At 41.4% G+C, this 22,269-nt stretch overlaps 2 protein-coding genes across 2 annotated transcripts; one reads left to right on the top strand and one right to left on the bottom strand.

Moving 5' to 3' along the window:
* Window positions 1-691: 691 nt before the first annotated feature.
* Window positions 692-8,769, bottom strand: LOC144646109 (uncharacterized). Its single transcript, XM_078505633.1, has 5 exons — window positions 8,587-8,769; window positions 4,154-4,240; window positions 3,633-3,933; window positions 2,170-2,510; window positions 692-1,394 (listed from the first exon to the last, which is right to left on the bottom strand). The coding sequence occupies exons 2-5, from the start codon at window positions 4,224-4,226 to the stop codon at window positions 1,378-1,380; spliced, it is 732 nt and encodes a 243-aa protein (XP_078361759.1). The 5' UTR covers window positions 4,227-4,240; window positions 8,587-8,769; the 3' UTR covers window positions 692-1,377.
* A 510-nt stretch (window positions 8,770-9,279) lies between these two features.
* Window positions 9,280-21,735, top strand: LOC144646086 (glutathione hydrolase 1 proenzyme-like). The gene is made up of 8 exons (XM_078505610.1): window positions 9,280-9,395; window positions 11,114-11,565; window positions 12,990-13,182; window positions 15,663-15,967; window positions 18,266-18,393; window positions 19,132-19,319; window positions 20,481-20,721; window positions 21,431-21,735. Exons 1-8 carry the CDS (start codon window positions 9,358-9,360, stop codon window positions 21,698-21,700), a joined length of 1,815 nt encoding a protein of 604 aa, XP_078361736.1. The 5' UTR covers window positions 9,280-9,357; the 3' UTR covers window positions 21,701-21,735.
* Window positions 21,736-22,269: the final 534 nt, after the last annotated feature.

Genomic DNA, 22,269 nt, shown 5'->3' with positions numbered 1-22,269 from the left:
ACTCCAACAAAAGAAACCCTTCATCACACAGTTTATACATTCCTTTTATAAAATACAATTACTTATTAAAAAATATTAAAGAGGGTGATTTTCTTCTGGACAGTACAAGGATTAAAAGTTTTTCAGGGTTCGCATTCATTTCCGCATTCATTTCTTGTCAAGAAACTGAAGTGTTTTCTTGTATAGACTACGCTTAATTCACATGGAACTTTAACAACTGACTCCGTCTATCTAGGACCCAAGAATTTGTGACCAGTTTCTCTTCAGGATGCTAAGGTGGTGGTCGTGGGTAGAGCAGGGGTGGGGTGGGGGGCGTTGCCTTGGAGCATGGAGCGCAATATTTTCTGTTTTTGGAGAGAGCGGTCAAAACCACAAAAATATCTATGTAATCTTGTATTTTTATAGTAGACAGTGAAACTTGGAACCCTCTCTCTCACGTTTTCACGGAAATCACATGGACGCTCGCTCGACAGGCTATCTCGGGCATTTTCGCATTTGTAGATGATCCACAAGTTGGTTTTTTAGCTTTACTAGCTTTTATTCAATATTGAGAGAACAACCTCTTGGGGGAGCGTGGGCGGTGAGGGGTGTTTGAAGTCACAAGTCGAAGGTTCGTGAATATGAATTACAAGATTTTTGAGTGTTGAATGCGCAACTTTTTATTTAAAAAATAATGCTATGCTACACCAAGTTCAAAAGACAAAATATTTATTTCTTCATTCTTAAAAATCTATCATGGATCTCGCAGCACCTCTCGACTTCCAATATGGTATGTCATCTGCTGGGAATGTCTGGTTCGCCACGCCTACTTTCTTTTACTGGAAATGGATTTGCGTGACAATCCCGATTAACGGCTTCTTTGGTGCCCCGCCTTTGACACTGGAACTATCTTAGGGACGGACCATTATTTTCTTGGAGGGGGGGGGGGGGATGAAAAATTTTCCTGTGCAAACTTTTTTTTTTTTAGTTTATGCACCTCTGCAAACATTTTTTTTTCGAAATTCTTACTATTTTTTGTTATACATATCGTGTTTGCAAACAATTATTTTGTCTTTCCAGGCCCTGCAAACAATTTTTTTTCAATATTTTTCATCCCCCCACCCCCCTCCAAAAAAATAATGGTCCGTCCCTTAGTCCAGTTAATTCTGGCCCTTTCTCTGTAACGTAGCGCCACGGAAAGGAAGTTCCCTTCCGTAGCGTTGCGTGACAGAGAGAGGGCGAGAACGTGACCAGAACTATCTGCTGTGAGCATGAACATTCACTCTTTAAACATTTTGGATTGGCGGTTATCCTATGCTACTATTATATATCACTATCATTTTTTATTATTTTTTTTTAATCTAAGCGCTGTTGATTTGCAGGATGTTGATGACCCACTCAGTCGTCCTCGCCGCCTGAAACAAAACAAATTATGTTAATTATTTTTGGAGTGTGGGTGTACCGCTGGGTTCTGAAACCCTTACCCTATCTATACCAGACCATGTTCAGTTGATCTTGCAACCCTATACTAGACTAGACACCGAAAATCCCTATCCTATCCCAGACTTGCCTTTTTTAGACCTGTATCACTGTTAGTGTTATTAATGAAAAACTATCCGTCAACAGCGTTACCGTAATGTTAACGTTTTTATTCACGTTTCAAAAAGCCTCTTTCTCTTCTGAGTTTCTATTCTTCATACCACTGGTCAGTTTCCCGGCAAATGATACCCTCGCGATCGGGCAAAGGCCAAAACTCTCTGATTTCTATACCCTATCCCAGGCTAAACTGCTTGAAAACCATACCCTTTACAGCAGCTCATACCTATATAGCTCATATATGGGAGTGCCCTAACCACCTCCCCTCCCCCACCCCACTCGCGAAAAGTGAAAAGACAGGGAAATTTAGCTGAAATAAAATGGATTTGTTGGTGAAGTTAAACATGTTAAATGCCATGCGTTCAAATTCCCGAAAGAGATCGAAAATGAAGAGAAGACTATCGATGGTCTGCCAAAGAAGCTGAAGCAAATGTAAAAGTGGATTTGGCTTATTTAATAATTTTTCTTATGCAATGTCAATGAAAATTGTTTTGAGGTCATTGAAAAGTCAGGGAAAACCAGGGATTGTATGGGTTGTAATGAGTGGCAACCCTGATATTTTACATGCCCTATGTTAAGGTACACGTTACTAACCTTCCTGCATTTCTGAAGTCCAAAGCGTCAGATTATCTCTTAGAAGCTGCATTATCAACGTGCTCTCCTTGTACTGGCTCTCGTTCCCTGTCGGATCCAGTTCACTAACGGCCTCGTCAAAGGCTTCCTTCGCCAACTTACATGCTGCATCCGGGGAATCTAAGATCTCGTAGTTGAACACGGAGAAGTTTAGCGCCAGGCCCAGTCGGATGGGATGCGTGGTTTGTAGGTTCGAAGCGGCTTCCTTTGCCGCTTGGTAGGCCTCTAATGCTTTCGATGAAGGATCTTTGCGATCTTCCTCTTGTAGAATCTCGGTTAGGTACCGGTAGTAGTCGCCCTTCCTGGGAATTAAAGACCGAATTAAAATGAAGGATGCAGTGAATTCATGCGGACAGAGCCGGCGGTAATCCTTGTTTGCGGAGCAAGAAGCAACTAGGAGTACAGTCAACTCTCTCTAAAACGGACACCTTCGGGACTTGCTCCAACTGCCCGTCTTAGAGAAGTGTCTGTCTTCACCTGGTCTTATAGGGAGTTTAGTTACAGTAAAATGACTGAAAAACCGGCAGGGACCATCACCAGGTGTCCGTCTAATGGAGGTGTCCGTCTTCTGGAGGCGTCCGTTAAGAGAGAGTTGACTGTATTACCGACGACCACCACCACCCCCCTCGCCCAGCCCCCATCCCAACATGCATGGGATGCCTGTCGCTCACAGCCCCCTTCTAGTGTTTTAACCATCTGTTTCGATGTTGTTTTGGCACTTCACACCGCCTTCTCCGTTTTGGGGCGGAAAGAGTGTGTAACGAACCAAAAAATGTCCGCTAAGAACGGTTGGTGGAAAGAGGCATTGTGAGATGAAATAGCTTCGTCAAAGATAACGACGCGAGTAACTTTTTAGAAGACATTAGAAAGAGGGAACCCAGTAGTAAATGGGGGGGGGGTAGACAACGGGAGGTGGGAAAAGAGAGAGGGGGAGGTATCTCTAAGGTGGAAACAACCGAGAGAAATGGTAAAACGTTTGTACATTGCGTGATATTTTCCGAGGAAAGAAGTAGAAAGAGGTTGGGGACCGGAAGTGAAAAGGTACGTACGGGAAATAGTTTAGATTCCCCCCCCCCCCCCACCTTGTACATCACCCGCACCCCACTCCAATTAATGTCAAGGGCTTGATTATCCTATTTCAGATCCGTTGTAAGTCTGCTCTGAAGTTGCAAGAAGCGCAGCGCAGGATGAAATCCTTCTGCATTAACAACAAAAAGGTCAGTCTTTTCCCATGTTAATCAAAGACTTATTCTGTTGTAGTATACAACCAAACGCGAGGTATGTATTTTTTTTAAGTAAACACGTCGGGTGATGGGTAAGGATGGCGGAGAGAGAGCGGGATGGGCTATGGGGCTGGTGAACGACAGCTTAATCTAAAGAATTCCTTAATCTTAACTTTTTTTCTTTTGTCCAATAAAACTTACATCTTGTAGAAAAACACTCTGGATTCGTCCGTTTCAGCATGCGGTATCAAATGATTATCTAACAGTTTCAATATCCCGGCAGATATGTCTCGTATTTCCTGCTCTATCTTCTCTCTGTAGCCGGTAACTAGCTGTTTGTTCTTGGCGTTGTCCTCGTTCTTCTGTTCCAAGCCAGAGAATATTCTCCAGGCAGCCCTTCTGGCCCCAATGACATTTTTGTAGGCCACGGACAGCATATTACGCTCCTCTGTCTCCAGAACATTGGCCATTACAACTATACTTTTCATGGCTTCCATCATATCTTGAAAGAAAAAGACTGGATTAGTTCGGAAAAATACTGTACAATGCATGTAATAAGCCCCATCCACCGCCAAAATCCCATCCCAACCAAAACGAGTGGCCAGGCCCACTTTTCTGCTTGGATGATAAGAAACGGAAACCCTACTATTGCCAAAAATAGTTCGCGTTTCCCGACTAAATACGAGCGGCGGCCTGGGAAAACAAAACACAGGTCTACTTACCATCATATCGCTCTGCCTGCTCGGCGAGATTTGCTATGATTAAAAGTTCTCCTTTGTCCTTCGTTTGACTCATCGTGCAACAGTACACTGTAATAAACAAATAAACTTAGTTCACACTTTCTGTAACCAAAGAAAGACTGTTTTCACACTCCCCTACAGCTGTTAATAGGATTTGGTGGAATGCTTTTAGAAATGTTCCATGATAACTCAAAAAATGATTGCCGCTTAAAAAAAATCTCGACGCTTATTATAAAACAGTGATTTCTCCGGCAGACCTGAAGGCACCTCTGTGCGTAACATCATTGCCTGCAATATTGCAGAAAGCAGTTTCACTTTTAAATCGTTGTGCGCAATGTTGTGGCCTGATGGGGACGATTCAGACTTCCGAGGTCGATACCCCCTCCCTCTTCTCCAGAGGGGAACCACAGGGGCCGCGATCGACCTCGGAAGTCTGAGAATCAGGCTAGCAATTTTACTATGAGTGGGCATACTTTGAAATCGTTGCGCACAATGTTGCAGAAAGTGAGTCACGCTTTGAAATTGCTGCGTGCAATATTGCAAATGGTGGTCACACGTATAAATTGTTGCCCGCAATGTTGGAAATAATGGATACGCTCTGAAATAATTTCACGTAATTTTTCAGAAAGCGGTCACACTTGTAATGCTGCAGAAAGCGGCCACTTTTTAAAATCGTTGCGCGCAATGTTGCAGATAGCGGTCACACTTTGAAATCGTTACGCGCAATGTTGCAGATAGCGGTCACACTTTGAAATCGTTACGCGCAATGTTGCAGATAGCGATCACACTTTGAAATCGTTACGCGCAATGTTGCAGATAGCGATCACACTTTGAAATCGTTACGCGCAATGTTGCAGATAGCGATCACACTTTGAAATCGTTAGGCGCAATGTTGCAGATAGCGATCACACTTTGAAATCGTTACGCGCAATGTTGCAGATAGCGATCACACTTTGAAATCGTTACGCGCAATGTTGCAGATAGTGGACACAATTTGAAATCGTTACGCCCAATGTTGCAGATAGCGGTCACACTTTGAAATCGTTACGCGCAATATTGCAGATAGCGGTCACAATTTGAAATCATTGCGCGCAATGTAGCAGATAGCGGTCACACTTTGAAATCGTTACGCGCAATATTGCAGATAGCGGTCACATTTTGATTTGAAATCGTTACGCGCAATGTTGCAGATAGCGGTCACACTTTGAAATCGTTACGCGCAATGTTGCAGATAGCGATCACACTTTGAAATCGTTACGCGCAATGTTGCAGATAGCGGTCACACTTTGAAATCGTTACGCGCAATGTTGCAGATAGCGATCACACTTTGAAATCGTTACGCGCAATGTTGCAGATAGCGGTCACACTTTGAAATCGTTACGCGCAATGTTGCAGATAGTGGTCACACTTTGAAATCGTTACGCGCAATGTTGCAGATAGCGATCACACTTTGAAATCGTTACGCGCAATGTTGCAGATAGTGGACACACTTTGAAATCGTTGCGCGCAATGTTGCAGATAGCGGTCACACTTTGAAATCGTTACGCGCAATGTTGCAGATAGTGGACACACTTTGAAATCGTTGCGCGCAATGTTGCAGATAGCGATCACACTTTGAAATCGTTACGCGCAATGTTGCAGATAGCGATCACACTTTGAAATCGTTACGCGCAATGTTGCAGATAGTGGACACACTTTGAAATCGTTGCGCGCAATGTTGCAGATAGCGGTCACACTTTGAAATCATTGCGCGCAATGTAGCAGATAGCGGTCACACTTTGAAATCGTTACGCGCAATGTTGCAGATAGTGGACACACTTTGAAATCATTACGCGCAATATTGCAGATAGCGGTCACACTTTGAAATCATTGCGCGCAATGTAGCAGATAGCGGTCACACTTTGAAATCGTTACGCGCAATGTTGCAGATAGTGGACACACTTTGAAATCGTTGCGCGCAATGTTGCAGATAGTGGTCACACTTTAAAATCGTTGCGCGCAATGTTGCAGATAGAGAGATAATTTGGTTTCTTTTACTTTTTTTTTATTGTCAATATCCCTGACGTCAGAACTCTAGAGTGACTAGATCTAGTCATCCCTATCCCGTTTGTAATGTTTTAACTTCATATGGAGAGGGTGAAAGAAAAAGGATGTAGAAAAGAAGGAAGCTTATTATTCAAGAGAAGAAAGGGAGGTGGGGGAGGGGCGATTATTCGATTATACGTTCATAAACTGGATTTGGTCACAACAGACAATTTTTCTAACAGTTTAGTCACGCGTTTTGTCGCATTTTTGAGCAAAAGAACTCATCTAGCTAGCGCGTGTATCCAGACGACCCCGTTACCAGCGTCTCTCTCCTCGACGACAATGGAGGAAAAGAAGAGAGGCCCTGGGATTGCGGTTAACATCCAGACTGATCGATGAGCGCCAGGGATGCATGATGACGCAGAACGCGTGCGCAGAAACAAAAGGAGGCACCGTCCTTAAAGGGACTGTGTCACGGATTTTAGCCAAACTTAGGCATAGAAAATGACCATCAAATTCGTTTAATGTATAAAATAACCTCTAAAACAGTGAAGGAATACTTAAAAACACACAAATGCAAGAAGGTACGGATGGCCAAAAGTGTCGAAGAATGAAACGGATTGCGATGTGGGCTTTTGAAATATGGTCCGGCGGAACAGTTTTCAAGTAATCTTGTCTGCTTGTAACTTTATTTATGACGCCCGGGAGCACATTTAGCTGCGGAGCTATGGTTTTGTCATAGTATCAAAGAATTAATTCTTTGCAACATGTAGTCATGCGAATATTTGGCAAAATTTAATAACATAAGATTAACTTAGCCGTGACATAGTCCCTTAAGTTACTCGTACTCCGGAACGCATTCAAATTTTAAATGTACACCTCCACGCCACTATAAGGACGTAGTTGATTCAAGATATCAGACCATCCAATTCTTGGTCATCTGTTTTGGTTTAAGGAAAGCGTTGATTACAGAGTTGGTTTTGTCATTTCACAACAAATGGAGGAAAGAAATTAAACTGTTATTGTTACATTATCATTGCGTTACTAGACTCGATAGACGGATTGCGTGACCTACTACCCGAAATTTATTAATATTTTTATATTTATACTGTAATTAAGTAAAACATAATAAATTTCAAGGCGGGTTGAGAGCTATAATTGATTAAAAAAAGTGATTAAATGAAATTTTTTATGCTAGGTAACCGATCACTATAACAAAAATTCGCTTAACAATTCAGTCACAATATATTGTGTCACCTTTTTTGGGATGTACTGAAGGACCTCTTAAATTAATATTTTTCGGAAGGTAGAAAACACCATATAAATGGCAATTTACCAATGGGTAACAGGAATAGCTAAGACTGGCGAAGACGAACGACGGACTTTTCAAAGAGCTATGAATTTTCCGCTCCCCCCCCCCCCCAACCCCCCATCAAGAATGGATCCGTGTCGTGACTAGCGCTAAAGTTGCAACTTTTGTTTCAAATCTCCGAACGGTCTAGAAAATTTATTTTGAAATATTTGAAAATCTTTCTTGTTTGTTTGTTTTTCTTTTTTGCATCGGAAAGTATTGCTTTTTGCTAGTTAATTGCGCGTCTTTATACAACGGTGCGAATCCATAACAACAAATAGTTGCTCAAGGAACCCGGGCTAATAAAATAATAAAATTCCATGTCTGTCACCTTTTTCATCGCCTGAGTGCCTGTAGGCGTATTTGCATGTGTCAGCCCAGAATAGTTATGTCTGCAATATCGCGGCGAAGCTCGGCGATCCAAAAATGCTAAACAAAATGGTTAGCGTAAACTATTTGTTATTCACGGAACGAAACTTACTTGATGTCAGTGCGCAATAATTCGACGGACCGTTTTGTTTGTATGTTACTCGCGTGATCTTGCCGTTTCATTAATGTCACACGCACAGCGATAATCAGTATTTACATTTCACAGCGATGAGAACCAGAGGATTGAATAAATCACGGAAACCCTCTGGCATTCAACTGTAGTGTTTCGTGAAGTTATCAGTGGTCGTTTGTGGTTAAATAGTAAAAATGGGTTCGAAGCGATCGTGATCGCGTCAATCGTAATGCGATCAGGCTAGAAAAATTTGTAATTAATGCCCAAAAGAATGAAAGTTATCAATATTTTCATGTTGATTGTTCAAAAGGTTGTTAAATATAAACACCATAGCTGGGCAATTCAGTGCTTAATTCAATAAACATTTCGGCGTCAGAATCTTTATAATGGCTCCACTGGGTCTCTGATTTAACTAACAGCAGAAAAAAGTACATTTTAAAGTAACGTCATTGTAGCAAACGGAACAGAGATTAATTATTTCATCATCATTGCGCACAACTTCGCGGACGTGAGCTGTACAAGGAAGGAGTCACTCACCGTATTATAAACAATGTTTTTTTCCTTCTCCGTGCGTGTGTTCTTAACGCCTAATGTTGTCTAACAAGCCACAGCCCGCTGGATGTAAAGTAAGGGTGTCTGGAACACTTAGAAGAATTGGTAATGTAACTTAAATATAGCGTGCCCGCGCCCGCCGATTGTAATGTGGGGCTTTTTTTGTTTAATGATGATGTGACCTTTTATTTTAGGGCAACCATGCGAAAACTGGAACCCAAACTACCGCGCCCCGCGTGCGTGTTTGTGATAAGTGAAGAATTGTTCCAAGGGGCTTGGTCGATCAATTTTTGGCCGACACTCGTTCATCTTTCGTTCACGACTTAGAAAAAAAGCTGCTAGAAAATTAACGTAAAAATTAAATAGTTCAAATGCGAAAGCATGGTTTAGAATACGGGTTAAATTTTAAATAGTGAAGCGAAAAAACACAAATCCACATAGTTCTATGCGATGTCGAGTATATGAAAGCTGGAGCGGGCGGGGGGGGGGGGGAGTGGAGAAGGGTCAGAGAACTTCGATGTTTTGCAAGCGAATCAGTGGTTGGATAAATGGGGATAAATATTCGCGCATGTCTGTATGCATTGCGGACGGGGGAAGCATGGGGCTGTATTTTCCCGCAGTCTCGCTTTTCCCCCACCCCCATTAGCTGCCCCTAGCCCTGGGTCTCCAAGAATGCCGGAACACATATCTGGATAGCTTTATAATTTGTCACGCAATGTCCATCGTGTGCTGTCACGAGTTGTGCAAGATTAGTTCATGGAAGCAAGCTCCGTCACAGAAATTGATCACGTTGAGTAAGTGATATAATTAACATTTGCTTCATTTCAAGTAAGGTTTTTAAGTGAATGTGAACCCATAGTATACGTGTAAGTGCATTTATTGGGAAGATTTAAGGTAAGACGGAATGCAAATCGGGGGAGTATATCTGTAGCGACAAGTTTCGAAAGATCCTTGCCTGAACTGGAGCGAAACCCCACTGACAAAATATTCACCAACACCGATATTGCTATCGGATTGGGAAAGATTGGACTCACAATTTTAACGATAAAACACAAAGTTGACGAGGATTTCAGTGTCTGGCGGCAGAGCCGACAGATACCAATGCCGGCTATATTTGGATGCGAAGTCGAAAACTCAAATCAGATCGCCTAAAATATTTCTTGACGTTGCTTAGTGAAATTTACCGGTGTTTGATCATATAAGCAATCTGTGAACTTTTACGCATGATCTGCGATAATACAAGGAAGAAAGAACAAACAACGTAAGATACGGCAACAGAAAATATGCAATTCCATGACCTTGTATTAAACAGTGCAAAGCGGTTTTCCGTGACATTCGATATGTAACGTGTTTGTGCTTTTTCGTGACGTGACAAGGAAGAGTTATAATCCGTGACTTGTGAGAAAGCGTTCTGTAAAGTAAGTTTAACTACAAAATTTTGGACGAGAAAACTTTTAAAAATGATTTCTGCAGTGTTGGTTAATTTCTTTCGCAGCCGTCACGTAACTGTCTACAAAATCTACAGGATGAAATGCCTTTTTAGGAAATAAACGCTTGTGTTAAAGGTGTTTGAAATTAATGCGACTTAAATTAACGTGAATTGAACGGGAAATTACTTTCCAATAAATGAAATTAACGCGAAAGAGGGGGTAACATTTCAAAATGAAGGAAATTAACGCGACGTACACAACAGGAACAAGTTTATTTCAACACTTGTAGGCGTATAATCTTGCTACTTTGAGCGTTCTTCGCAGTATCAATGATAGTGGCAGATAAAATAATGCTTTTTCCTTGGAGTCAAGAACGTCTGGACTGTAACGACAAATTGGGGCCAAAATAATGGAAATTAACGTCATGGAAATTAACGCTCCACTTAATTAACGGTGCGGAAATTAACGTTAACAAAAATTAACGCGACTTAAATTAACGCGAATGTTTGAAATTCGCGTTTTAAATTTCCTATAATAAGGTATTCGGCGCATGCAACAACCGTATTAAAAGGAAAAATTGTTACCATTTAACACCGGTGAATGATAGCTGTAACGGTTGGAACACATTTTCTTGCATAATACTCTATCACGTCTTAACTACCTTTAAGATGAACTTTTTGAAAAAATCGAAGATGTAACCGAGTTCAAACTAATAGTTGTCTAGAAATCAAACTCTACATCCCCTGCTTTTGGAAGTGTAGTTTTATTCGTGAGCCGTGGTTTGATATATTTTCTGGCACGAAATGACCGAATGACTGAATGAATGACTGGTTTATTCCCTATTGTGAAACGTGACTTCCCAAATAGCTCTGAGGCCGTTATGTATCAAATAAATTATCTGTGAAATAAGAATAGAGTTTGAAGTTTGGCGCGAAATGTGACTCTGTTGCTGTTAACAATTACTACGTGAAGAGCCAAGTTCGTGAAACGTGATCTGGGAGCCACACCTTTCCCTCTCCCCTCCCGTTACAACCCTCGCTCCCAGGATTAGCTGCTCAGTCAGTTTTGTTTGTTATTAATAGCATGTCTGGCTCTGGCTCGGACACCGAGCGCAAAAGATGGTGGGCAATTGGTGTGGCAGTTGTGTTCGTCGCGATTGTGGTGGCGGTGGGAATATTCCTCGCTTACTGGTTCACCAGGAAATCAGAACCTTTGGAAGAGATTGACGCCCCTGAATATCCCGGCTCGCTAGGCGGGCCGTACAAACACGCTAGCGTGGCATCGGACGCGGGACCGTGTTCACACATCGGAAAGGACATTCTTCAACAAAAAGGTTCGGCCGTGGACTCGGCGATTGCCACGATATTATGCGTCGGGGTAATCAATATGCACTCGACTGGGATCGGAGGTGGTGGCTTTATGCTCGTGTACAATCGCAGTGGCCAAGTCGCTGAGGTGTTCGATTTTAGAGAAACCGCTCCGGCCAAAGCTACGGAGGACATGTTTAAGAACGCTAGTTACAAGGAACTGAATAGTGAGTAAATACACATTAAATTAAAGTGGCAATCGACTCTCGCAATTAGGAGGGTGTTAAAAGGTATCCTTTTGATTCGTAATCGGCCCTTTTTCCCCGTGAAATGTGAAATGGTTTAACTTTCTCTCATGCTTCGTGATCGTCAAAGTAGCCGTAAATCGCGATTTTCCAAAATTATTTTCCATGAAACGAGAAATAAATGTTTAAGTTCGCGATGAATCTAGAGATTTTGATTAATTATTTTTGTTATTTTTGACACCTGTTATTACGTTATCAACAATATTGGGCGCGTACGTCGAGGGGCCAATGAGACGATCAGCCCTCCGAATACGATGATAACTCCTCCGACAACGACTCTGATACTTTGCGGTGGAGGAAGATGGCACCGTTCGTCATATGCAGAAAGAAGAACTCAGTTTTTTTTTTTGCAGTGCGCAGAACGCGAAACGGACGGATAGAGAAAACATCACTAAATAATGCTCGCTTTTGACGCAATTTTTTAAAAGGTAACGCTTCGTAACTCATGTTAAAAATGTTACCTTTTTTGGTTATATTCTTCATAAAATACGATCTAGACCCCCTCCTTTAGAAACCAGATGTATTTAGTGTACCTAGCGGTTGAAGAACTAGCTAGCTAAATATGTAAAGAGAGCGTTCAACCCAAAATGGAAAAAAACAAAAAAATTAGCCGTCGTGTTTCTCGTTGTCGAAAATACGCAGAATTTGATCATTTCATGTTGTTGTTTCCCAGCTAACGGCCAAGAAATTAAATGTACCAAGATTTGAAACACACGTTCAGAGCAAATGTTCTGCTCATTAAATCTTTTGTTTGGTGACATTCTCGTTGGTATTGCCGTCGTAGTTTGCTTAAGCTCCCTAAAATGAAATACACTTTTTCAAAAGCTTTACGGATACACAATGGCTTACTTTTTTCACGATTGTCGTTTGTATTCGGTCCCAATTTTATCTTACCCAAACCCATCCTTCGCAGCGGTCAAACGCCAAAAACCAATGCCACTGCCAGATTTGTCTCCGCTAAGTTTGAGTTTGAAGCGAAAATGTGTAAGAGTTTTTTACGACAACGTTATAAAAAGAGCCGTCAAAAACCAAATAACGAGCTGATAAACTGCAATTTGGTGAAAAATTCTTATTAAAATCTCTTATGCATCTGAGGGGTACAACACTTAAAGGTTTCAGTAACTGTCTCATCTTTGGCTTGAAAGTGGAGGCCGGATTTCAGAAATTTGCCACTTTGATCACGATAGATTTGGCGGGATCTACGCGCACCCAGTGCGTTTAACCGCTGTGAAAATCCACCCTCGTTCCTTTTTAGTTCACTATTTAATACCTCTGTCGTTTTTCAACTCCGCTGACTTTTCATTTTGTGGTTTCCTCGCGTGACGTTTAATTTCTTTTTCTTTAAGGCACGTTAGCAACAGGCGTTCCGGGGGAAGTGCGTGGTTACTATGCAGCCTGGCAAGCGTATGGACGGTTGCCATGGAAACAACTGGTTCAACCAGCTATCGACAAGGCCAAGTATGGCTTCCTTATATACCCTTCGTTGTATAAGACAATGAGAAAAGAAGAAAAGAGCCTCAGGAGGGATCCAGGATTGAAGTGAGTCCGTCAGTAACTGCCAAAAGGCCATTGATGTTTGTTTTGTTTGCTTTCAAAGGCTCTTGACAGCAGCAGAATTAACGAAAATTTTACGAAACAAGGCCGCGTGAGCACTGTTGAAACATGTTTGGACGAGAATTAACTCTCGGTTAAAATAACCCAGGATTTCCTTCTAAGCGTTAGTCCTAGAAAGGAAACCGGGGGCCACACTATAGTTAATAGAGCACAGGGGGCCCAGACAAACTGTTTGTGTATGGACTGTGCACATTTACATTTTTATAGAGAATGTATGGAATTTACGGAATGGTTTGTAGAATTGCGTGTAATAGTGCAAAACATTAACAAATTTGTGCTGAATAAATGTTAAGTTTCTTACCTTTTGTGTAGTGTCGTTCTTTTGGCTCGAAATGGCGAATTTGAGTCGATTGAAGGGTATTTTACTTTCGCTGTTTACTATACATCTAATTATATGGAAAGGGTGGAAACTCCAACAGCTCCAAAGTAGAACACTTCCAGCGCCGAGCCGATTTTCGACCTGATAATCCCATCGCACAACTTTCAAACTACGCACCAGAAAAGAGAAAGGCTTGATGAATCTTCTGGTATCATTTGATCGAAAATTTATCCAAACGGTCAGGAACAAGCCCTCAAACGAAAACGGGTATCCAAAATTTTTAAGCCGTCCGAATGCGTAGCACCAATTTGTGGTGCCGAAGGGAAACGCTATTCCCCAGCCTCTTTGTGATTGGATACAACTGAACAATGGTCGTTCAAGATTTTGTTTCGTGGATAGGGAGGCAAAGGCAAAACCAATACTCAATAGTATAGGGAGTGATGTCAATAGTGCGACACAACCTTAGGACCCTCGCGCAAATGGAAATTACGACGGCGATGCCGAAAGCGATGCATTATCATTTAAATTGTAACTTGTATGCGGCGAAGTAATAATGAAATATTCATACTGACTTAAACATCTAGTCGGTATGAGTTTCATTTTTAAAGCTAGCTAGCTTCAAATAAAAGACAGCGTTCACTTTTCAACGAAAAAAATATTTTACAGCCCTAGAAAAAAATATCAGACTTAAGTCATCTCACCTAGTTGTTTTACAGAGATTGCAAAACAATACACCCACATGGGAAACTCTCGTGCAAAACCGTTGTTGTGATTTGCTATTCTTATGTTAAGGTCCGACTGATTGGGAAAACCCCGCGAACTCCATCACGACTTTCGTAGCCGGAGAAAATGTAGGCGATCGCGACTTTGCGGAAAGTGGGCTGTTTTCGGGACATACGAATATGGCAAGGTACTCGTGTTTGAGTTCCTTTATTTTTCTTTCTGTTTTTGATTTTTTTAAACATTTATGTCAAATCCTACACATAGCCGAAGCTGGGCACAATATTCTTGTAACTGGAGAGGGAGGAACAGGGAAATCTTTTGTGGTGAAGGCTATCAACAGTCAACTGCTAAAGCAAGGGGAAAAGGTTTTCATTGTTTGTGCGAGCGGTGTTTTGAGAAGAGTGTATTTGGAAGTAAATAAACAGACGTCAACGGCGCACTCCTTTTACTTTGACGCATACAAGTTACAACAACGCATATTTAAATGATAATGCAACGCTTTCGGCATCGCCGTCGTAATTTCCATTTGCGCGAGGGTCCTAAGGTTGTGTCGCACTATTGACATCACTCCCTATACTATTGAGTATTGGTTTTGCCTTTGCCTCCCTATCCACGAAACAAAATCTTGAACGACCATTGTTCAGTTGTATCCAATCACAAAGAGGCTGGGGAATAGCGTTTTCCTTCGGCACCATAAATTGGTGCTACGCATTCGGACGGCTTAAAAATTTTGGATACCCGTTTTCGTTTGAGGGCTTGTTCCTGACCGTTTGGATAAATTTTCGATCAAATGATACCAGAAGATTCATCAAGCCTTTCTCTTTTCTGGTGCGTAGTTTGAAAGTTGTGCGATGGGATTATCAGGTCGAAAATCGGCTCGGCGCTGGAAGTGTTCTACTTTGGAGCTGTTGGAGTTTCCACCCTTTCCATATAATTAGATGTATAGTAAACAGCGAAAGTAAAATACCCTTCAATCGACTCAAATTCGCCATTTCGAGCCAAAAGAACGACACTACACAAAAGGTAAGAAACTTAACATTTATTCAGCACAAATTTGTTAATGTTTTGCACTATTACACGCAATTCTACAAACCATTCCGTAAATTCCATACATTCTCTATAAAAATGTAAATGTGCACAGTCCATACACAAACAGTTTGTCTGGGCCCCCTGTGAATAGAGGGAAAGGGTTAGGAAGTCCGGCAAAGTTCTTTGTTGTATGTTTTTGTTCGCTATTTTGGGTGTTGACCCTGCACAGAATCTGACAAAATACAATAGGTGGTTACGTGTGTTCATGGAACTAACCAATAAAAACATTGCGATTACGTAATTCTTGTTTGTTTGTTTGTTTGTTTGTTTGTAGAGAGTTATTGTTCGACAAGAAAGGAAATCTCAAACAGCTAGGAGACAATATCACTAACCCGCAATATGCGAAATCCCTCGAGGAGATACGGGACAATCCCGAGAGCTTCTACAGTGGATCGCTGGCCAGTAAGATCGTTCGGGACATCAGGAGGCGGGGCGGGATCGTCACTTTACAGGACCTGAAAGACTACAAAGTCATTAGAAGGAAGGCCATAGTTAACCAGCTGGGTAATATGACATGGTATACAGCCCCGCCACCGTCCAGCGGACCGGTGATAACTCTCATATTGAACATTCTAAAAGGTGTGTATATGCGTATATCTTAATGAATCTGAAGGACCCTTTACAGATAACAATTTTTCTCACAACTATCTGCTAAAAATTTGGTAAAAATTGTAGTAAGTTGTTCCGGCGGAGGCACAATTTGTACTGAACCGTAATTAAGTGCAACGTCGTTTGGCGGAGCGCGGCTTTCGATCGGCGCTTTGCATCTTACTTGGCTGGTGAGTTCCTTATGGAAATCACATTATCTACGAACAGGTTATTGACCTCGTGCTGGATTATTCTGTCTTACTTGGCTGGTGTTTTCCTTATAAAACTCACGTTATCTAAGAATAGCTTATTGACCTCGTGCTGGATTATTCTGTCTTACTTGGCTGGTGAGTTCCCTATGGAACTCACGTTATCTAAGAACAGCTTATTGACCCCATGCTGGATTATTCTGTCTTACTTGGCTGGTGAGTTCCTTATGGTACTCACGTTATCTAAGAGCAGGTTATTGACCTCGTGGTAGATTATTCACTTGGCTGGTGAGTTCGTTATAGAAATCACATTATCTACATACAGGTTATTGACCTTGTGCTGGATTCTTCTGTCTTACTTTTCTGGTGAGTTCCTTATGGAACTCACGTTATCTAAGAACAGCTTATTGTCCTCGTGCTGGATTATTCTGTCTTACTTGGCTGGTGAGTTCCTTATGGTACTCACGTTATCTAAGAGCAGGTTATTGACCTCGTGGTAGATTATTCACTTGGCTGGTGAGTTCGTTATAGAAATCACATTATCTACGAACAGGTTATTGACCTTGTGCTGGATTCTTCTGTCTTACTTTTCTGGTGAGTTCCTTATGGAACTCACGTTATCTAAGAACAGCTTATTGACCTTGTGCTGGATTATTCTGTCTTACTTGGGTTGTGAGTTCCTTATGGAACTCATGTTATCTAAGAACAGCTTATTGACCTCGTGCTGGATTATTCTGTCTACTTGGCTGATGAGTTCCTTATGGTACTCACGCTATCTAAGAACAGCTTATTAACATCGTGCTGGATTATTCTGTCTTATTTGGTTGGTGAGTTCCTTATGGAAATCACGTTATCTACGAACAGCTCATTGACCTCGTGCTGGATTATTCTGTCTTACTTGGCTGGTGAGTTCCTTATGGAACTCATTTTATCTATCGCACGACGGTATTTCTGATAGAAAAGGAAGACGTAGAAGAAACTGTTTTGTGTCTATCTGCAACATGTCGTTCTGTGATCCTTTATTGTCGGTACATATCTCATTGGTGAAAGCCGTAAGTGCATCGAGTCATATATCACCTGTTGTTTTTCTGAGTTGATGTACTTTACTTGCTAGCCAGTAAGATACATCAAGCGTACAATATGACGTCAGAGGCACGTGACTCCTCTGACGTATCATAATAATAATTAATGTACTTTGGTCAAAGCTCATACTGTACTTTGGTTCGTGCACTTTACTTGCAAGCCAGCAAAATACGTCAAATAAGAAAAGTGAATTTGGCTTAACAAACGTTGATGTACCGTATTTACTCAAATAAGCGCCGTGGCGCTTATTAAATTTTTGGCGCCTCAAGTGCGGCGCTTATTCGAGGGCGGCGCTAATTTAAAAATTTGACACCGTAAACAATCTAATCTAGACGAAACTTTTACAGTAACTAAAATAAAGAACTTTTGATTGTCAGTTTTTGCGCTTGCTGACCCGCAAAGTTCACGGCCTTCACAACGTTTACAGAACTTCGTATCGGCGCGGTGTAAGATGGGCGAGCGGTAAAATATAATAACTTTGAACTGCGAAACCTCGCTTTTGACGAAAAGGAATTTATTTCCAAGGCTGTTTTAGAACCTCTTTGTAGTGCTATTTTTAGTTATACGGAAATCCTGGAATAAGCGCCGCATCGTGACTGCGGCGCTTATTCGCGGGCGGCGCTTATTAAATTTTTTGTCCCAAATGCGGCGCTTATTCGAGGGCGGCGCTTATTCGAGTAAATACGGTATGACTCGTTTATCTTTTGCCATTCACTTATGAGGTATACTTTATGACATATAACGTAATTTTGTAGAAAGGTCATATGCATAATCACGAGGTAAAATGTGTTGGGAGATGATATAGCCGCGGTTGAAACCTCTAGAGCCCCTATCAATGCAACTTGTTCATGTCACAAAGATATGTCAGCTACAGTACCTGAAATCACCGCGGACACAACAAGTAATACGAAGTAGTGAAAGCGAATTTTAATGTCAAATGTTTAAACGATACGTAGGGCGAAACAATGAATGACAGGCTTCTTCTTGCTTTTTGCAGGTTACAACATGACGTCAAAGTCACGTGATTCCTCTCTGACGTTTCATCGTATAGTCGAGGCGTTTAAGTTTGGTTACGCGTGGAGATCACAGCTTGGTGACCCCGCATTTAACAATAACATGAATGAGGTAATAGAGCTTGAATAGAGCAAATTCCTTCAAAATACAGCCTAACCTGAGGCAAAATTCCTGCACATAGTAAGCACCCACTCCCTTCCACTGATCCATGATAATAATCCCTTCTAAAAAGCCCTTCGAACAAGACCCTATTATATGAATATATAAACAATAACCTCCATTTTGCTTTAAAATATGCATGGATATTTGTTTGCGGACATTATCTGTTCCGAGTTTTCCGAGAGCAAAGCTCGGGGAAAACTGTGAACTTCGAAGAAAAGATTAAGTCCGCCGACAAATATCCATGCATATTTTTGAAGCCAAATGGAGGGTATTGTATTTATTATCCTTCAAATATTTTTACACAAGGCTGCATTTTAGGAGACCTTTTCTCGAAGCTTTTTAACGTCAAGTAATTCTACGGGGCTTAAAATATTGCAAGTCTATTCAAAATGTTTAGTTTTATTCATTATAACAATTTTCTTGGGCTGAAAACTAAACGTGCGAACGAAAATCGCAAAGTTCGAAAATTGGGGAATATCACATGGGGATCACGTGACGTGTTTAGACCAATCGTGCGCGCTAAAAATATTTGATGGATTATAATATAGTATACAAAACAATAGAATAAAAACTGCCTCGAGAAATCGGGGTTAAACGGAAACGAAAATTGGTTCGAGATACCGAGGACTCAAGAAATCGGAATTCTACTGTATATGTTCACTGACACTTTCCTTGCACATTTCACAGACAGTCGCAAAGATGACAAATAGAACGTTTGCCGAGTTCTTACGACAGAAGATTTGGGACAACCAAACCCACAGTAACGCTTCTTATTACGGAAATTTCGGGTTTGAGGAAGACTATGGTACTGCACATCTTTCCGTCCTATCCCCGGATGGGGATGCTGTGGCTCTCACCTCTACTATAAACTACTAGTAAGTATAAGAAAATAAAATGGGCATGCTGTGACCTTTACCTCTACTATAAACTTCTAGAAAGTACCTATAACAAGTAAAATGGCCATGCTAAGGCCCTTCCCAGAGCAATAAATAATTATTCAAAAAATAGGTTACCCTGAGAATAGATCGATTCTCTTCGTGAGAAAAACGTCGGAGACGCGATACTGATATATTTTGATACTGATGGATTTTGTGTAGTGTCTCTGTTTTGTTATTTCTTGCGCGCAAAAACTCATACCCATGTAACAACTTCTTTGGAAGAGTTTCTTTCGTTGACACTGAGAATGTCAAAAAAGTTTCGAAACAGTACTCGGCTTCACACTAGAACTGGTAAGTATAATCTAAGTGCACTTGGAACCTACTTTGAGTGCGAAGGGATAAAACGTACTTACTTGAACTTTACTTGGTGACCAAGGAAACTTTCGTAGTTCAAAGAAGCCGAAGTACGCCGCCAAGTATGGTCTACACCACACTTGAGAACGCACTTGACCAATAGGAAATGGAAGCCAAATGAAAGCGCGTGTAGCGTTGTCACGATTCTGAAGGTGACAACAGTTTGTACCTCAAGTAAATATACTTTGTCATCAAGTGTAAAGCCAAGTTTTGTAGAGTGCGACTTCAGATTTTCATGTGCGCTCGAGTCAAGTGCTTACTTGAAACTAACTTAGCTTTTAGTGTGAAGCCAAGTAGTTGGACTCCGGATCGAGCAGTCCGGGTTCGAGCCCTGGCGAGGGTGGTCGAGGGTGGTTGCGTTGCGTTCTTGGGCAAAACACTTAGCTCCCATGGTTCCTTTCTCCACTCAGGTGTACAACTGAGTACCAGCGAATTTAATGCTGGGGTGTAACCCTGTGATGAACTAACATTCCATTTAGATGCTAGTAGAAACACTCCTAGGCTCTACGAAAACCAGGATAAGCTCCGGTTAGAAAAACTATGGCTCAGTACGGACCCATCCTCGAAGACCCAGGGGCCAGTTATAATTAGTCGGGCAAAACAAAGTAAACCGGGCAGATATATTTAGCTATTTTTTCTAAACGTTTTCCTGTACTATGGTGCGACTGGCCCATTACTGTTGTACCGGTAATTTCTCCACAACTAAATGACAATTTTTAATTTATTGAGTGTTCGTTTTGACAGCTTCGGGTGTAAATTTCGTTCCAACATCACCGGAATAGTCTACAACAACGAAATGGGGGATTTCTCGACCCCAGGCCAGCTCAATCCTGATGAAATTGTACCTTCCAAGAGCAACTTTATCAAACCCGGAAAAAGGCCCCAGTCTTCTATTAGCCCTGTTATTTTTACTGATGCAAGTGGCCAAGTGAGACTGGTGGCGGGTGCCTCTGGGGGACCGTTGATTACGACAGCAGTTTCTCTCGTAAGTTTTATTTTATCATGTTCTAAATTATCTTATAAAAATGGCTGCTACCACTGAGTTCTAAGCTCACAGTTCACGGAGAGGTAAAGCGTTTACAACAGCCTCGCAAGCCTGAATTGTTCGAGTTTCGCGCTGCTGTCCTGTCTGGTCTTGTCTTTTTGGCTTTCGCGCGAGTGAGCTACGAGCAAAAATCCAAAAGGAAATCTGCTAGCAGGCTGGCCTGAATATCACTCTGACTTTGAAGTTGGCTTAAAGCCGGGTTTACCAAGCAATTTTAATGCGATAACTTTTATTTGCTCGTGTAGATGAGAAAAATTGGTCAATTTTTATGTGACAAATATATTTATTGACAAGCTGGCGAGTTAGCTTTTGTGCCAAATAAAAGCTGTCACATACGAAAATTGCCCGAGTAGACGACTCGTCACATAAAATGTGGCAAATATTGCGTCAGCATATATGGCACTGAGTGCGCGTATCTCTGTGCGTATCTCTGATGTCCAAGGTAATTACTGGCGCGCTTAACTTTGGACTGCTGACAAATAATTGTTGTGTCATCTACATGATCAAATATATTTAAAAATATAATGAAATTGCCTGTTTAAACCCGGCTTACTGCGTGATATTGGCTCCATTTTTTGAAGAGTAATCACATAAAAAATGCTCAGTACGTTACCGTGTAATGAGTTAAGATTTTTTTCTTACTTTGCAGGCTGTAGTGAACGAGTTGTGGTTGTCACGTGGTATTTCCAATGCTATCGATGATCCACGAGTCCATCACCAACTTTTTCCAAATACGGTCGTTATCGAAAAGCCTCCTTACACCATCCCCCAAAGGATTCAAGACGGTTTGAGAGCCCGCAAGCATAACATCACAGAGGAATCTGACTACGCCGCTGTACAGGCGATAGTAAGAGATCAGGATGAGGCGATCTATGGTAAAAGTGACCCTAGGAAATACGGATGGCCGGACGGATTCTAAATAACAATGTCGGAGATCCTATCTGATCTCAATTTTTTTTAAAAAAACTGGCGTAGAACATTTGTCAGTCTTATTTGTCGCATGGTGCAATTTCGGCAAGAATATTTGTTCCTTGCAAGGGATTTCACGCTACATTTCACGGGAAAATCATGAAATCTAACGCTGGCCATCACCAATAGAAAAGGGCCTGAAGATGTGAAATGTGGGAAGCCAGCGAGAAATTGAGAATCACAAACAATAAACAGTGGAATTGGGACTAGGATTTGGGAAAATTAAAAAAAAAAACAGTATGCCGGGAAATAGGATTTGAGTAAAATTTGGGCTGGGTAATTGGATTTATATCCCCCCTCCCCCCTCCTTTCAGGACCCCAATAGATTATGAATTCTATCAAATCAAATGTTATTTTAGAATCGCCCAGATATCATTCAAACTCCTCTCCTTATGACCAAGATTATATATAACAAAAAGTTAGAGAAACACGTTCTACAGTTTTTTTTTACCGTTTATTTCTACCTTATGTCAGCTTTTCTCAAAAAACTATCACAAATGATCTTTGTAAAATTTATTT

Source organism: Oculina patagonica, chromosome 3, assembly GCF_052425735.1.
Source record: "Oculina patagonica isolate OP01 chromosome 3, crgOcupat, whole genome shotgun sequence".
Lineage (NCBI taxonomy): Eukaryota > Metazoa > Cnidaria > Anthozoa > Scleractinia > Oculinidae > Oculina > Oculina patagonica.
The sequence above is the reverse complement of the archived record's forward strand: the minus strand, read 5'-3'. Positions and strand labels throughout refer to the sequence as shown.

Excerpts from the sequence above, each read along its gene's own strand:
- LOC144646086 (XM_078505610.1), top strand. The coding sequence starts at position 9,358 with ATGGAAGCAAGCTCCGTCACAGAAATTGATCACGTTGA. Across the intron at positions 11,566-12,989 it reads TAGTTACAAGGAACTGAATA|GCACGTTAGCAACAGGCGTT; the intron begins GTGAGTAAATAC and ends TTTTTCTTTAAG. Across the intron at positions 15,968-18,265 it reads CATATTGAACATTCTAAAAG|GTTACAACATGACGTCAAAG; the intron begins GTGTGTATATGC and ends TGCTTTTTGCAG.
- LOC144646109 (XM_078505633.1), bottom strand. The coding sequence starts at position 4,226 with ATGAGTCAAACGAAGGACAAAGGAGAACTTTTAATCATAGCAAATCTC. Across the intron at positions 3,934-4,153 it reads GCAGGCAGAGCGATATGATG|ATATGATGGAAGCCATGAAA; the intron begins GTAAGTAGACCT and ends TTTTCTTTCAAG. Across the intron at positions 2,511-3,632 it reads AGAGTGTTTTTCTACAAGAT|GAAGGGCGACTACTACCGGT; the intron begins GTAAGTTTTATT and ends TTTAATTCCCAG.